An 18653-nucleotide genomic window follows, 5' to 3' on the forward strand; every position below is an offset into this window, starting at 1 on the left:
CGTTTTCTGATGAAGGAGAAAAGGAAACAATCATTTGTCTCTCTGCACCTGGTTAATAATCTGCCTACTGTTGGGGAGTATATTCGATATAATTCTTACCTCTAAAGTTTGTTTAGAGGTCAGAGAATGGGCCGGTGCTGGTGGTTAGGATCTCACTGCTGATTTCCTCATAAGGTACCGAAGTTACCTGATATTAGGAAGACAACAAGGAAGTGTTATAATACACTCCATCTGTCCGATCAGAGCTCGCTCATTTTAGGGTGGCAAGGGAGTATTACCATGGTCTTACCTCGAACATGTGTTACGAAGGACATGAATATCCAGAGGGGTTCCAAACGGCATGTAGTCAATTCGGGAAACGCGCACGGACTGAACTATTACTTCCGTGATTCAAGATGACATCACGTGTTCCCGCATTGGCCAATCACAAAGCGCTATGTCCAATTGTGGACATTGAGGACAGACTTCCGTGTGGAGTACATCATGGGAATCAACAAGGGATTGTAAACGGAAAATATCCCTGCCCACTAATGATTACATCGGTTGCTCGATTTTTACGTAGTGAAAGGAATTAGTTAGAATTGGCATAAACAGATACCATCTACTTGAATATCCATGGATAAGAATACTATCGATATATCATGATTTAATACGTTGAATCACATTGGGGGATGACTAAAGGTGAATCAATTTGTGGAACATCGTTTCTACAAATACAATCAATGTAAATGAACACAAATGCAAAAAAAAACCAAAACAATACAGTGATTGCACATCAGACATTGGACACTGATATATACAACATTAATACATTTAACACTCTATTATATATGGTGGAAATCATGATGGTGTCATCACATTATCGTTACTGACTGAAAATTGGAGCAGGGTCTGCAGGTATGGTGGGAAAGGTGTACTTGCTTTCTAACGTGCGTTACTGCCAGCGTGAAATAGGGCTTGCAGCGCTATTTGTATTTTAAAAATTACCGTTTTTTCATCTTTGTTAAATTTATTTTCCTAGCCCCTGATTTTAAATATCACCATTGCGCCCACACACCTGCACCATAATTGTGCCCCCACCGCTTTGTAGAGCGGAGTAAAACGTTTGATTATCGGCTACTCGTGGCGTCTTGCCGCCATCTTGGAGGTGATCGAGACCTTCAGTGTGCCACTGGCCTGAGCGCTCTAATGCTCAGCGAGTAGATCAGGTGAGCCTCTACTTAAGGCGAACACCTTAAGCAACTCGCCCTTTGGGAAAGGTGTACTTGCTTTCTAACGCGCGTTACTGCCAGCGTGAAATAGGGCTTGCAGCGCTATTTGTATTTTAAAAATTACTGTTTTTTCATCTTTGTTAAATTTATTTTCTTAGCCCCTGATTTTAAATATCACCATTGCGCCCACACACCTGCACCATAATTGTGCCCCCACCGCTTTGTAGAGTGGAGTAAAACGTTTGATTATCGGCTACTCGTGGCGTCTTGCCGCCATCTTGGAGGTGATCGAGACCTTCAGTGTGCCACTGGCCTGAGCGCTCTAGTGCTCAGCCAGTAGATCAGGTGAGCCTCTACTTAATGCTCACCCCTCCCGCGCAGCGGTAACGCGCAGCGGGAGTGCCTGACTCGCGCCTGAGTCAAGCCAGAGTCTGCCCGTCTGCGCCCGTCAGCGCTAAGGAGGCGTGAGAGGCGTGAGACTCTGAGCAATTACCGTCGCTTTCGTCTAATGCACGATCCAGGTATGTCAAGAGACTTCCTGTTGTCTCACCGAGGGCCTCAAACCCATTGCAACTGTGTTATACTACCTCATAATTGGTATGGCCCCGTCTGCTGTGCCCAATGTCATATGACATTAAATCCTGAACCTCCAATGGAAACACCCTTAGACTCGTTTATAGTACGGGGTGGTTTAGAAACATGGCTAAAGCCTTGGTGTAATCCTGACCTAGCCATAGCCCTCCCACATAACTTCCTTATACAACGCCTGGATAGATTTGAACAACGGGGAGGAGGCCTTGCGATCATTTATCGTAACACTCTTAAATGTTCTTCTCAAGAACTGACGGATATAAAAGGGGCAGAGGCATTAGCATTTTCCTTGGAGATTCACGACACCTTCGTTTTCTCTGGGGCCCTTATCTATCGCCCCCCGGGGTCATCTTCGAAGTTCTTGGAAACAGTAGGCGATGCTCTAAGTGATTTAACACTCAGATTTTCCAATTTTTCAGTATTGGGCGACTTAAATTTGCACCTTGAGTCCCCAAATGAACCTGGAGTAAGTTGCTTCATGGACATAATCGAAGTGTTAGGACTCACACTTGTGAACCTGGAACCCACCCATCAGGCGGGACATCTACTGGATTGCATTTGCTCCAACTATCCCAACCTGAGAGTCAAACCCCCTTGCCCCCAGATATGGACGGACCATTTTTTTATTCCTTTTAATATTGTAGGGAATCTGAAACCTACTAATCCCACGAAGTGTACAAATAAACCCAAAATTGAATCTATCCCTGATTGGAAATCACTAGCCAGCAGACCTGATGTAATTGATAAGCTAAAAGATAGCGTGCCGGTCCTAGTCGATCTTACCTCGACAAACAATCAGACTTTCTGTGACTGGATTGCCAGAGCGGGAATTTTGCTAAAGTCATCCAGAAATAATAATGCTAAATCTAGTAAGACAAAAAAGAGTGCACCCTGGTTTTCAACAACCTTAAAACTTGAACTAGGTGAAGTTAAAACACTGGAATGGAGGTGGCGTCGAAATTATGATGCTGACGCACGCAACATCTATATAGCAGCAAGACGGAAGTATCACGCAGGAATATAAGCCGCTAAAAAAACCTACTATCTACAGGCCTTATCTATGGCAGGACAGGAACAAAAAGCAATCTTCAAGATTGTCAAGGATTTTATGAATCCCTCAGCCCTATCGCAAGAGATTTCTCCATCTCAAGATCTCTGTAATGCGATATCGGATTACTTTGATAATAAAATCCTGGCTATCACGAAGACCTTTTCATCAGGAGCAACTGCGACTGCGGACGTTGAACAGATAGTGGAGACGACAATTTCCCCCTGCTTTGATTAATTCGCTCCAGTATCCCTTGAGGAAACTGCTAAGGCGATCCTGGCAAGCAAATCGGGATCTCCTTTTGATCCCTGTCCCCCTCCGGTGTTGCATCTTTTAGTAGAGATGGTTAATCCGATGATCAACAGGATCATTAATTCCTCTCTAACTACGGCAAGTATTCCTAATGAGTGGAAACTTGCAGCTGTCAAGCCTCTCCAAAAAAAGGCCCTTGCTGATCCCACCACCCTTTCCAATCTGCGCCCCATTTCCTTGTTACCTATCCTGTTTAAACTGACTGAAAAGTTTGTCAATAGCCAACTGACTAACTTTTTGGAAAAGAACAACATTCTCCATCCTAATCAGTCAGGATTCCGGTCAGAACATTCTACCGAGTCAGCACTGCTTTTCACCGCAGAGACCTTACGGGCAGCAATGGATCAAGGAAAGAAGTCTGTCCTTATCCTACTTGACCTGTCGGCAGCCTTCGACACGGTCTCACACAACATCTTAGTGGACCGGTTGGCTGCCGCAGGGGTAGGAGGACAGGTCTTGGCATGGTGTAGGAATTTCCTTACCAATAGACGACAAGTCACAGTGCTGGGTCCATATCAGTCTGAGGCTAAAGACGTCAGCTCAGGGGTCCCTCAGGGCTCTAGTTTGAGCCCTGTTCTTTTTAACCTTTGTATGGTACCCCTTATGAAACTGATCGCGTCATTCCAGATCAGTTCCATCTCATACGCTGACGACACTCAACTCATACTGGTGTTGGATAGGGAGCGGCCTGGTGCCGAAGAAGATCTCAAGGAATGTCTTGCAGCAACTTTTAAATGGATGACTACTAACCATTTAAAGTGCAACGCCGGAAAAACAGAAATTTTACCAATATGAAATCACAACCTTTTTTCCCCAAATATGTGCTGGCCAGCGGAAGCAGAAGCACCCCCTAATACAATCGCTTCTGCCCGCAATTTGGGCATTAAATTTGACAACCAGCTATCTTTTAAGCCCCAGGCTGTAGCAGTAGCAGGCAAGTGCTTCCAGATCATAAAAGCACTGAGGAAGTTTTTCGATCTACTTCCGTTATCAGCGAGGAAAACAGTCGCAGTTGCCTTAATAAGTTCTAGGCTGGACTATTGAAATGGATTATATGTTGGAGCTAATAAAACCGTTCTCCACAGATTACAAATGGTCCAAAATGCGGCAGCCCGCCTTGTACTGCGTTGGCCTCGTAAGTTGTCAGCCTCAGCAGCACTTAACACGCTTCATTGGCTGCCAATAGGTAAAAGAATTCTGTTTAAACTTCTTTTAATTACCTTCAGGGCATTTCACCAACGAGGCCCAAGTTATTAACACAATGGGTTCAAAAGATATTACCCTACGCGCTGCCTGAGGTCTGCCAACCAGAACCTACTCACCCTTCCCCGTTTCAAGCTGGCCACTAAAGGTGGCAAATCCCTTTTTGTACTGGGCACTAAGGCCTGGAATAAGCTCCCTCTCTTCTTACGCTCTTTTTCTCAAGAAGCCCCTTTTAGGAAGGCATTAAAAACTTGGATTTTCTCTTTGCCCGACGCTACATGTAGGACTTTGGTGTAATTGTGGTGTAGAATGCAGGACTCCCCTTTTCCTTCCAACTCTTCCATCTGATTTGTGTGAGCGCCAAGATACTCCTTGGAGTGAAAGTTGCGCGTTAGAAATGTCCCTTACATTACATTACATTACATGTGAACTATAAAATATCTACGTGTGGCAGACAGAATGAGAGATTATCAGCTTGGTCTAGTTGGATAATAATTAAGGCTCCCGGTTTTCCGTTTAAACGGATTTTTACTTATAAATGCAGACGGAAAACTTTTTCTCCTTCGTCTGTATTTATAAATATAAAAGGAAAAATACTGACAAAGTGCTTTAGCCCAGGGTTGCCTGTTCTGATACATAGATTGCAGGCTGCTCTCTGCACCTGAAAGGCGCGCCCTCTTAGCGCAGCATTTGGCACTCTCCCTTCACAGGTCATTCCTCAGGACACCTGGGGGAGCCTGGGGTCATCCCCATCCAGCATGCTCTCACTTCTGGGAAGAGGCACAATACACATTTCTGGAGGGCGGGGGCTAATTCTTCCGGCGAAGGTGTGATAAAAAACTACAAAGCCTCGCTAACAAGTGAAGTGATTGGCTTTTAAAAACCTGCGAAGTACCCGGGTGCGGCTGTGGTTTCCCGGGAAGCTTCTCAGCCCGGACCGACAGCAGAGACACAGGGTGGGGGGGGGGGGGTGAGGGGGGTTTGTGCGCGCCTTCATAGGACAGATATGATCGAAGACTCCATTCACCCAAGACTGGGCCATCCCTTCTCTGGGCAATGCAGTCTCCTTGAGCCTCCCTAGAGTGCATTATATGCCTACCATTTTTCATGGGACTCCACATAGAGACAGCAGTGACTCCTTCTGCTCCGTTCTGACTCTGGATTCCAGCAACTTGTCCATGTGCAGTCACTGCACTGAAATGTTTCACAAAATGACTCCAGGTAAATCTGCTGCTGTTAACCCCCACGCCAATTTGAATTGTAATTTCTTTGCATGATCTAAGGCACGAGAGGGTTGCCAGTCTAATTCTTGGAACCGTGAAATTAACAAGGCATTCCTGTGCTGTCCACGCATGTCCTCTGCCTCTGATGACTGTCTTCTAAAATCGAAGCCATCAGCCTGAGCCAGCATTACAAGAGACAGAAGCGGAGTGCATGACCATGTAGCAGATCTGAGCCTTGTAAATATGCTTTCAGATATAGTAAGCATGGGGTTGCCACTTTTACAGCAACTGAAATCATTAATTGTCCCTTTCCAACTGAAAAGGGCATGTCCTTTTGCAGGATCGTTTTATTATAAAGGTGGGTGCACACAGAGAGACGCCTTCCTGCCTTTAATTATGTTTCTTCTTAGCAGTTATTATCACAAGCATGCAGTTTAGTAGCACGGGGAATTGCAGCTAGGAGTATCGAACTCAGTGATGCTTATTCACTTTGGGTTTGTAGCAAGAAGATTCGATTCAGTTAACCACAGTTAAAACACTGACCACCAGCTATGTCTGCTGGACAACTGTTTTGACCGGTAAGCAAACTGCCTCAGAGGATTAAGGTAACTGCACATCAAATGTGGCAAGAGAAGATCAGGAATTAAAGGTCCCTAGGTAGTACAGCTCCGCAATAAAGGTTTCCTCATGCAAGTTACACAAGGTCTGTTTAGGCCTATGTTCTCTTTAAATTATTTTGGAAAACTTTCCAGATGAATATTGTGTTTACATAATTTGATGTATATATACATATATTTAAAACTTTTACAACTGTGTGCAAGTGTGCAGTGCCTATTTAAATAAATGTGAAAAAATACTGACTGCAGCGTCTTCTTTTGGTTGCGACAAAAATAAATGTGGATAAATACAGATAAAACAACCAAAAAATAAATATGGATAAATACAGACGGAAATGTCAAAAAAATAAATACCATAAAACCCAGAGCCCTAATAATAATCAACCGTTCCGAATTGCCACCATTTGTCTAAGGACCTCTTCGCGATCATTCAGACCGCGATTGTCAGTGTCAAATAAGTGCATCGAGCGACATTCTCGGGTGCTTAGATGTTTGGCATAGTTGCCACCCCGCGGGCTTTTTGTGACCTTCTCTATTATCCACCATGTGAAGCTTTCTGGTTGGTGATTGAATTTCAAAAAGTGGTCAACTAGTGGGGCCCCTTGTACCTTGCAGCGTATTTTGCTGCAATGCTGCAGAATGCGGGTCTTGGTCTTTTGGATGGTTTGACCGATATACATGAAACCACATGGGCACATTATGGCATAGATGGCCCCCATTGTATTGCAGTTGGTGTGTTGTTGCATCGTATGGGTGTAGTTGTTATAGGTGTATGTTTTCAATTCCGATACCATAGCACAAGCCTTGCAACTACCACATTTAAAGTGGCCCAGCACAGGTGCAATATTCCATAATGAGGTTTGTCTTTCAATATTCTGTTGTTTTAACATAGAGTGCACTACGAAGTCTTTCACACTCCTACCTTTACGAAAGGCGTGCATTGGGGGGTCAGTAACACCTATCTCTTCTGCTATTAGGTGCCAGTGTGTGTTGATGGTTTGTTTGATCTCTGTACTCCGTGTGTTAAAAGTGGTTACGCATGTAAATCTACTTTCTGTGGAGTCTGATTTTGGTCTGGGTTCTAATAGGGACTCTCTATTATTGAACCATGCCCTTTTGCGTGCTTTCCTAACCAAACTCCTGGGGTATCCTCGATCCATAAGTCTTTTAATTAGGACATCGGATTCCCTGAAATAATCGATTTTCTTGGTACAATTTCGTCGCAACCTCAGGAACTGACCATATGGCAGGTTGTCCCTGAGGTTGCGCGGGTGATGGCTCAAATATCTGAGGAGTGTGTTTTTTTCGGTGGGTTTTCTGAAAAGTGTGGTGTATAAACCACCACTTTCTTCTTTGATGGTCAGGTCTAGGAAGTTTAAGGAATTGTTACTACTCTCAATTGAGAATTGAATGTTATTATCCCTTTCATTTAACCAAACATGGAAAGCCATTAGCTCATCGTAAGTGCCCCTCCAAATGAGGAGCACATCGTCGATATATCGACGCCATTCTACAATTTTTGTCCTGTGGGGGTTGGTGTCATGTAGAATCCACTTATGCTCGAAACCGTCCATATAGATGATAGCAAGGTTCGGAGCAAAGCTCGCCCCCATTGCCACACCACTCGTTTGTTCATAAAAGTTCCCATCCCTCCAGAACCTATCCTTACATGGGACACGATACTTTAGTTACAATGACTCAAATACATTCTACATCAAAACACACATAGATTGTAATACGACCTATGGGATTTATGCAGTGTTATGTAGATGTAATAAAATATACATAGGAAGTACTATCCGGAAACTTAAATATCGCGTTGCCGAACATTTCAGGGCTCTGAAAAATAGGGACGCAAGATACCCAATAGCGGCACATGCAATTAATTGCAGCTCTCAGACTGAACACCTAACGCTATCCTTTCATGCGATTGAAATGATGCCTATGGACATCAGAGGAGGCAATCGCGAATAAAAATTGAGACAACAGAAAGCACGCTGGATTCTACGCCCCCGTGCGGTAGAGAGGGGGATTCGAACTTCGATAATGAGTTACAGTATTTTCTAGGATGATTAGAGTTTGGGGTCTTAAGAATTATGGATATTTCCTGTGGGGACTGCTACTTGAAGCCGGCTTTTTATGCTGGGGTAAGATGTATTCCGAGATACAATATACAAACGGGACTGAGCCCGTCATGAGATTATATTTTGAAATAATTATGAACCTTTAGAGTCTTACTCACAGTCGCAGACATATGCCGTCCCAATAACTATTGTGGGGTGGACTGATATTGATATGAATTTTCTATAGTTATTTGCTTACATGTTGAAAATGTGCTACTATATCATAGGTGGGTCTGTAAAATGTTATATTATAAAATGTTATATTACGATATAATTACACAATGCGACCTAAGAATTTCTGTTTGGTTTATGCTCTAAAGACAAAGGACTATGCTATTGTAACTGGGAATTATTGACACACATCCTTTGAAAATAAAGTATTGTATGACATATACCTAATGCTATTTGAAATGGTTTCACATTTTACTGTACTTAAACACTCTTTTTGAACATTTCTACCTTTATTCCCTTGTTTCTTACTTTGTGTTACGTTTCTTCACAAACACTGTTTGGGATTTGGTTGGTTTGGGATATGTTTTACTCTTCAAACTTTTTCCTTATGATGAGTAATGCGCCCGAATAATCTGGTGTATTTTGGAAATACATTACGTGTCTCTAATAGCACTTTTTCATTGACGTACAATTTATAGCCGACCACGGTATGAATAGCAAGGTGATTTTGAAATTAAACAACTTGTTTGAAGAAACATATATTACTTGAAGTTTCTGATAGAAGGGAAGAACATACACATCACTTTACTCTGTCACCGTATATAATAGATTAGACTATTCCCAATCCAATATGTCCGACACGCTACTGCAGACTATTAGTATGTGACATCATTTAAATTCGTTTTTATTAGATTATATTGTTTGAAGATATAATATACGCTTCTATTTATAAATATAATTTAGGAGATGGGCTCTTTGTAATTGAATTTTTATTGGCGAATAGATTTGCATTTACTATTGAGCTGTATGCTTGGAAATTGTCAGGTTAGTCCTACTGCTATGGCTACTACCACGAGGTCGGTATTTAAAACTTTCCAAAGATGGCGCAGATGCTACACGTCACAGACTGATTACGTTTTACTACCCGACTGGTACTGACTTTGGTAAGTGCTAACCAAGATTTATATTAATCCTAAAAGGACGGGAATATTTATTTAGTATGCTATCGGTTTACGATATGCGTCATCTATAATATTATCTTTTGAACACGCCGGGCGGTCTTAAATGCAGTTTCTCTTGCGCCCATGCTATAACTGTTGGCTAATGCATGTGCCACTCTCCATTCACTTTCAGTGATTTCCTTTCTGTTTTGATATTTAGAACTCTTTATAGGACCTTCTCCCAACAGAGCTAATTTAATAACTGTGTACATTAGACTGTGTTGGTGAAATACGCAACACGTTTTTACTAGGAATAATAGACACTGTTTTTGATAACCTACTGATTAGGTATCACCTTGCTTTCGGGCTTATTTTAAAATTTGGTGACTAGGATGCTTCTTAGTGTATCTGAAGCAACCTTTAGATCCTCATTCTGTATGGATGACCGCAAGAGTCGCTATTAAAATGATTAATAAGTTGAATGACTTACATGTGGGGTTTTTTAGCCTTATTATAGACTCAGGATTTTGGTTCGAGTCTAGATAAATATATTGTGTGTATTGTTTTTGTATACTAGGATATTGGGGTCCGAAAACACAAAAATTGGGAACTTAGGATATACATTGATTGAGGGACGTCCAAAGAACTAGTGAGTGGCTTCCCTTATTTATTATTGATATTGACCATCGATTTTATACATTATTGGTTTTATTTAATGGTGTTCTTCTTAATCTTGTTTTTTGATTATAGAATCTTATCTTATTGCTCTCATGATTGATGAAGAGTTTTGTGTGATACTATAACGATTTCTAGCTAATAGGTGAGTTAATAATAAAAGATCTGTTTATCTAGCTTAGAGACACGGTTTTGGTAGCAACACATATTTATCACAACTTTTTTCGATGGTGTTTGGTTCACGTACTCTATTATTATTCACTTGTATATTTGATCACATTTCAGTTTTTCGTGTGGTCTATCAACTATTGTTTCTTTCACCTATCTGACTCACACATAGGGTTCCTTTAAGACTTTCATTCACTGATCTTTTTCTTTGAATATCTGTTCTTCTCCTTCTTGAAAATGGTGTTTAAACACTGAGAAATGATTTGACCATGTTTAGTAATCCTAGATATATGGTACTACGCACCAAGTTTGAAGGTGTAATTTAGCGATTGCCAATAGATCTATATTTGGAGTACCTATATTATATATTTTGTCTGAAGTACAATATGGTCCAAAAATACTAGCATTGGGGGCTTAGAAATGTATCTCAGCCATTTTCTATGTTATCAAATAGATTCAATTGAGAAATCTATTAAATGTGAAATATTAATGTTGTAATTGCATTGTTTATGATATTGGGTGTTCTGATCATTTATATTGTAACATTCTAGCCCTGAAGAAGTCTATGGTTATATATACCAAGGCGAAACACGTGTTGGCGACGGCTAGTGTGGTTTTTGGAGAAGAACATCTATAATAAAAGAAGATATGAAGATTACACGATTTCTGAAATTTGTTCATTGATGTGCTCATTCAAGCTCAGGATATAATCTCATTGTTTTTCTGTATGTGGTTTTGTGTTCGCATTACCCAATTTGGTTATTGGTGGGTGACAATAACCTTATCCTTTGAGCTGTTAACAAAATTGTAAATTTTATGTATTGTCACACCTCTAATGCAATCTACACTCAGTCACCTTTACTTTTATATTGTCAGTCCGTAGGGTGTCCCATGCTCTTACCCATCCTCAGGCACGATCTTGAGGTAATCTGATTCCACCGTGCGCGTCACAAAGCGGATACAGGTAACTTTTGCAAACTCACTCATTGCATTTCTGATGTCATCCACATCTCCGGCACCTGACGGAAAGAAGAGGAAAGGGGCAGTATGACATAAGTTGAATCAACATGGAAAGGTATCTATGAAAGACAATCTTGAGCGCTGGTGTCAACATGCACTCACTGTAAGTGGGACTAAGGGTGTAAGGCACAGGGACGGTCCCATCCCTGGATTTTGGCCAGAAGCAGCTGTTGTTACGGCATATCCTGGCACTGCGGCCTGGTTGGACGGCAATGTCTCCCTCTAGGACCAGCTGTGAGCTGCCTACAATAGTGAAAGAGAGTGATAGTAGTCAGTGTCTGTCATTACACTAGAAGGAACAAGAGCACACAGGAGAGAAGGAAGCTGATTTTATGCCTAAAGTGTGATTTCAAGAAACACATAATAAAATGCTAGAATCACTTGTGGATGAGGAACATTTCAGGTAAAACAGCAACCTATGACATAAGCACCTAACAAATAAATGACCCCAGAGACTATAAAGGCCTGAGCACACAAGCATCCTTAAAATCCTCAGGGGGGATTTGCTGCTCTTTATAAATCCTTGATTGATCAACTGTGAGTGATTGCAGCTTTTTATGTTTACTGGGAATGGTTTCCTGTGTCTTACAATCCTATAGTGTTACCATCATGTCATATCAAGAGTTAATTATGGCACTAAAAAAAGCATTTTACTGACTTGCTACAAAAACATGGAGCATAATAAGTTGGAACATATTAAGACACAAACATCTGGTTAACTACTGCAATGGCGAAAAGCCTAAGTGCCTTAAGTCGTCTTTCAGCAAAACACCAGCAGTGACAACACACGTGTTGTCAGAGGCAGCCATTCCACCCTGTCCCCACCCTAGATTTTGTGTAATTCTTCATCCACACATTTGTATTAAGTCTTTAAATTTAAAATAGGATTTTACACGTTATTATCTGTCTTACATACAAGTATGAACCACTGTATAGAATTCTTTGAATGTTTACTTAGGGAACCAGATCAATAAGCAGGATCAATTGACACATTTTGTAGCACAAAAAGGTTAGTTTGAGTTTCATTGATATGATTGTATTACCACAATCCTTCAAAATATATACTAGTGTGCGCCAATCATATGCTTGATTAGTAATAGTAGTCCTGATGAGATGACATGATACTGATCTGTATGTGTAACCAGATGTTTTTATTCTATGAATATGAAATGTGTTTGGGGAGGACTTTATGTCCCGGAATGCATTTCTTTCTAAGTGTGTTACTCGACGCCGTCTGTGTTCCCAGATATACCACATTTGTAAAATATGAGCCTGTGATTATGTAATGAGACCAGGTGTAAATGGCTGCTTCAACCTACACTACAAGCTGCAGTGGCAGGCCTGAGACATGTTTAAAAGGGTACTTTAGTGGGTACCATGAGGAGTGCTGCTTCCCCATAGTAGATTTTAATGTACATGCCCTGGGTACACGGAGCACCAGATACCAAGGACTTACAAGTAAATTGAATGTGACAATTAGCTGTAAGCCAATGTTACCATGTTTTACGGAGAAAGCAGAAGCACTTTACTACTGGTCAGAAGGGAAAAAGAGTCCTAAAAGCCAACAAAGAGTTCAGAAAAGGACCGTAGAGAAAGACAAAAATCTGGAGTGACCCTACAGAAAGGGCCACGTCCAGGACCTTGGTTGTCTTTGGTGATGATTGGCTCAGGATCACTGTTGACTATTTTGTAATAGAGTGTAGCGCCAAGAGGCCTGAAGTTTTCTCTTAATTTGGTTCTGTTTGGTGACGATCTCCAAGACGTCTGAGACAGGGTCACAGCTGACTATTATTTAACAGAGTCTAGTGCCCAGATACCCTCAGGTTTGCTCTTTTCTTGGTTCTATCTTGATCTCAAAGGCACTTGGGATCAATGTCACAGCTGACTGTCTTGTAACAAAGTCTAGAGCCCAGAAGCCCAAGGTTTTCTCTTACCTATGTTCTCTTTGGTGATGATCTCGAAGATGCCTGGTGGCTCCTCTGAATCCTGGGTATCTGAAAGAGAAGGCACATTTCCAGCTTCAAATCAGCTGCTCGTGCACAGGAATAGGTGGATTGAGAAATCAATTACAAAAGATGAAGTATTCACTGGCACCAAATGTGCATCTGAGTCTTCCTTATACAAACTGTGTATTTCTGCCAACTCTCAAATATGTTCATAAATATTGTGTGGGAGGGGGTGAAATACGCAGAGCTTTGTACGTGCTAGGATATATGTGTCAAACAAGGAAAATTTGCAGGCCCATCTGTCTTATGTCTTATGGAAGCTCCTAACAACTTCACGGTGGGCGTATGCGTCAGACGGCCGGGGGTTATCCCATTTTCGCATACGTGGAATTTGCACGCACGCTGGGGGAATTCCAGCTGCGCCCAAAGGTTAATGCCTGACTTTCTAAATCCGTTCCCAAATGCCGGTTGTAAATACACAATGGAGGGGTTCGATCAACAATCCGCTCCATTTCTGTCACCCAGCCAATGGAGCTTGGGGTTTTGCTTCTCTAGGTACGTTTCTCTCTTTCTCACTTTCCTTTCTTGGCAACTTCTATTTACTTATGGAGTCAGTGGTGTAAATGCTCCCCCTTTCAGCTTCACACCTTGTAACTCATTGCAGCATTATATTCATGCACTAGACACAAAGGCACATCATACTCTCTATCCCTTTGTAAATCCACAAAAAGCAAATTAAACAGATTTAGTAGATAGTACATGTTGCCGCTGCCAACCATGCCTGGAATTTAGCGCTTCGGTACATACAGGAGCAATGCTCAAGTTCAAACATATCCCGACCGTAAATATACTTACAGTTTTTCTCCAATCCAAAGACATTCTGCAAAAGAGAAATGTTGCATTTTAATCACCTAATATAAGTATGAGGATTTTAGAACTTTAGCTAACCCTAAAGCCATGTTTTAAAAGATGACCTAAACTATAAGTTGTGCTTTGTCATAATATCAAAACAACAAATCTCGATCTGCAATGGTGTCGGCTGCAGGACATCCCCTTGCACAGTATCATCAAGGTAAGCGTATTTACGGTTCTGATGCCCCCTTGTTGACTTTCCTTGTTGATACTGTGCAGCTGATATCTTGCTGTCAATATTGCTGCGGATCAATATTTAAGCACCCATACTGTGGTAACACACCGTGGCTCCTGGCATGTTGTGGCCCCTTGTTTCACACACTCAGGGTTGCACAGATCAAGTCACGGGTGTAGTCTGTGCTTCATGCACCTATTTGGAATCTGACAACTGCTGAAGGAACGTTTTGGAAAAAGTGTCACAAGCACAAATGGCCTTCAGCAGCACAGAGGGCTCCGAAGATGTACAGAATTCTCTACAGAAGACTCTATGGATTGGTCCTTGAGGTACCTCAACTAGAACCATCTGATGGCCGCACTAATCCTGATGTGGGTGCAAACTCCTTGTTGGGCCTAAATAATAATTCCAACTCGCGTGCTAATCCCTTCCCGCAGGATTTTTGGAAAGGTAGTTTTATTGACAGTGAAAAGTGGCAGAAATCATGCATGCACACTCCACAAAATCTATTTGAAAGTCCAAACATATTTACACCTTCTGACACATGATTTAGGCATCTCCCACAATCTGAGATCTCTACCTACGAGAAGTTCATAAAAAACTGAAAGATAGATTAAAAAACTCTGAATCCACCTTAGCTACTCAAAGACCCACAGTGTTAGATACCGACAAACACTTCCAAGCATTAAAAGACGAAGGGAAATTCCTGCAAGCTTGGGTCGATGACCAAGAAGGGTGATCGCAATGAAATTATGTTCGCATAGTGGGCTTGCCAGAGAAATCAGAGGGTCAAAGCATGGAACTTTACTTGGAAGAATGGTTTGTTCACACCATCCTACAAAGGAAACAATCCACCTTCTTCTTTGTGGAAAGAGCTCACAGTGTACCCGGGGGCCATCCTCGTCCTGGCACTTTACCCTGCCCGGTGGTACCCCGCCTATTTAACTACTGTGACAGTGACCACTTACTCCAATCTACAAGGGCTTGAGGTCCATGGATAGTAAACAGCACACCGGTACACATTTATCCGGACTATTCATTAGAAGGTGTAGTATCATAGGTCCTCCTTCCTGGAAATAAAGAAAACCTTACGAGAGCAACACATGAAGTATGCCTGTATGCCTTGCAGTTTCCCTGCCACACCCCTTATATAGTATGAGGGCACCACTACTTTCTGCATGACACCAGAGGAGGCATGAAACTGGCACAACCAAAAAGGATTTTCTGTCTTGCATAGATCAACGAAAGGATTCAATTCTCCATGGCAACAACAGAAACGCCTCAGAACTCGCAACAAGCATGGACCCCAGGGCCTCTCAAAGGAACAAGCATATAAAGAGCAGGTAAAAACAGTGAAAGACATAGAGAGACATGCTAGAAATCACTCTCCCTCGGAAGCAGAGAGCTGACCAGATGGAGTACCGCCATTGACAGAATCACAATTGGCTGAGATACTAGAAGGATGCCACAGACATCTGAAGAACTGATGTAATGAACGAACACAAGCAGGTTTGGAAGGGGACAACCACACAGTACACATGAACAACAAGAGGTGAGCAGGTAATGCTGTAATCCCATTTAAAATAGATAGCAGGGGATATGATCCACACAGGCCACAAATGACTCTGAACATTACCCGGGGACCTCCACAACAATACCTTGACTCACTGATAAATACGTTGTTCTGGTTTTTTTATTTGGGTTTTCCTTAGCATATAAGTGCATATGGTGGGTCCTCCACTGATGAACTAGCTAGGGAAAGGGAGTTGGATATTGTTACTAATGATTACTTATAGTTTGTGTAAAAGAGGAGAATTTGCAATCTACAATTATGGGGTTTCTTCAATGGCATCCTAATGTGTGGGTTTGACAGGTGGGCAGAAATTGCGGGAGCAATATACACTGGGACAAATCTGTATTTGCCAATATGACCTTAATGAATCAGACACAAACCTCCAAATTAATACTGTTGACTTGAAATAGCCGAGGTTTAGCAGGCTACACTAAAAGTTATTGAGTCTATCAATATCTGTGGAGGCAAAAAATTACTATAGCATTGCTACAAGAAACATGCCTCACATCCCAGACACTAGAATCCACGCCTTAACACTGGAGAGGAATCCTAATAGAAACTACTTACTCTGGCTATGCATTGAGCATTGATATGGATAGCAACTTGCACACTGCTAGAAATTTCACACACTTGCGTCAGCATTACTACACAATCCATTTGCCCTGACATATTGGGGGGAGACTTTAAATGTGCTCCTGACTTGTCAAACAATGGCTCATCTTCACCACTGTAGGGCGCTCACTCAATTAAACTCGCCCATCATCTACGGGCATGGGCAGATAACCTTACAAGAATCATGGCAAAGCCTTCATCCTACCCTCTGGGAATTCCATACTGCCCTGGACTGCATGACTGCCACAGCAGAATAGATCTCATATAAGGCACGCAGGAAGCTATTGCCAAAGTATCCCAAGCAGAATACCTTGGCCGCACTCTATCAAACCACGGCCCCCTACAACTACAACTGACATGGGGAAGAAGGAAACCTTGTATGCCTACATGGCACATGGCACTGGTGGCGCTTCAAGACACCCCACTTTGCTCTTTCCTGTAAGAACACTTTAAACTTATTTTCACAACAACAAATACACTGCATCTGGGGCCAAAATAGAATGAGATACATCTATTAAGTATTACGAGGACATATGATAAACACAGTTTTTGGCACCTGAAAGACCCTATATGAAGAATTAACTACCTTGGAACTGGAGATTCGAGAATGCAAGCAAGCATTGCCTAGTGACTAAGCATCTGTGACCACCTTAGCACAGACTAGATTTAAACACACAACAACACTACAACAACTAGATGCTCTCGACTACAGAGAAAACCAAGCTCAGAAGCATATGGAGGGGGATAAAGGAGGCCGCCTATTGGCATGACTACTCAAAACCGAATCACCTTGGACTCCAATCACAGCCATACATAATAAGGAGGGAAATTTAGTCAACACTCAAGTTGTCATTATGCCTTGCTATACAAAGCCCTCCTGTGAACGACCCAACAAAAACACAGTTATTCTTAGAGAACCAAAATTGTAGATGCCATCCGGCAGATGGCGAGCAGCAAGACCCCAGGAGCAGATGGTTTTCCAATAGAGTTCTACATAGCCTTCCACACACAATTACCTCCCCGATTGTTCCAAATATATACTGACTCCTATAAGACGGGCGTACTGTTCTCCTCACTCTGTGAAGCCATTCTGGTGGTGCTACCTAAACCAGGTAGAGGCCCACTGTTGCTTAGCTCCTACCGCCCACTGTGCCTTTTGTATTCTGATTACAAGATATAGGCAAAATTCCGGCCAATCGTCTAATAGCAGTAACCCAATTGCTGGGATATGGTTACCAGAATGGTTTCATTCCTTGCAGAAATACTTTTCTCGACCTACGCAGACTTTTCTTTCTCCTTAACTCAGCGGGCACTGCAGGTGTCCCATCCTGGATAGCCTCACTAGATATGGGGAAGGCTCACCTGACACAGTTCTTAGTAATCCTGAGCATAGTTTGCTTAGTGGCGCTACGCTTAGCTACGTGAAGCACAATTTGCACTACGCAAGCTACACGAACTGCGTAGTGCACTGTGCAAAATGCTGTTCGCACTGATTACACAGTGCTGGTTGCTTGTCCACACTGTGCAATCAGTGCAAACCGCATCTTGCACAGTGCAAGCAGTCGTTTTCTGCTGCTCGAGTAGTTATCTACTCGAGCGCCAGCTTTCTCAACGCAGACTGGTAGTTTCTCATCGCGAGCAGTCGTGAGCATATGCGACCACTCGCAATGAGAAACCGGACTTCCCTGACTTCTCGCCGGGAGGTTTATTTTCCATGCTTGCGATTGGCGACTTGATGTTGCTGATTGAGAACGAGGAAAAAGTCTCACCGGGATGTCATTTTGCTCGCTTGCGGTTGCTTACTTGACCTTAAGGACCGCGAGCAAGCAAAAAATAAGGACCGCGAGCAAGCAAAAAATTACCACTATGCTACGAGTGTTTGCACTGTGCTACGTGCAATTTGGTAGTGCAAAGTAGAGCAAACTTCGCAGACTACGCGAGCGTAGCGTAGTACTTTGCCCGGGGTTAGTTCTTAGTACTTTTGCGGAACTGGTAGATGATTATGGGGTACCTCCTGTTTCCTTTCTATAATAAGCATCCCTCACATGACAACTACATAAGACGTGGACGGAAAACATGAGATACCAGAGACATCTAAATTGCTCTAAACGTAACTCACCCATGGCCCTGGT

At 42.4% G+C, this 18653-nt stretch overlaps 1 protein-coding gene across 2 annotated transcripts in view; it reads right to left on the minus strand.

The window, feature by feature from the left end:
• The window catches only part of LOC147729335 (embryonic protein UVS.2-like), a 222306-nt gene that overhangs the window by 119396 nt on the left and 84257 nt on the right, over positions 1-18653 (minus strand). For both annotated transcript variants that reach the window (XM_086959621.1, XM_086959620.1), the window contains exons 2-5: positions 14105-14129; positions 13238-13297; positions 11406-11546; positions 11185-11302 (exon numbers count right to left, since the gene is read on the minus strand). In XM_086959621.1, coding sequence (XP_086815747.1) covers positions 11185-11270 — 86 coding nt within the window. In that variant the 5' untranslated portion in view covers positions 11271-11302; positions 11406-11546; positions 13238-13297; positions 14105-14129. The remainder of the gene's footprint in view (positions 1-11184; positions 11303-11405; positions 11547-13237; positions 13298-14104; positions 14130-18653) is intronic.

Source organism: Lissotriton vulgaris, chromosome 2_2, assembly GCF_964263255.1.
Source record: "Lissotriton vulgaris chromosome 2_2, aLisVul1.2, whole genome shotgun sequence".
NCBI lineage: Eukaryota > Metazoa > Chordata > Amphibia > Caudata > Salamandridae > Lissotriton > Lissotriton vulgaris.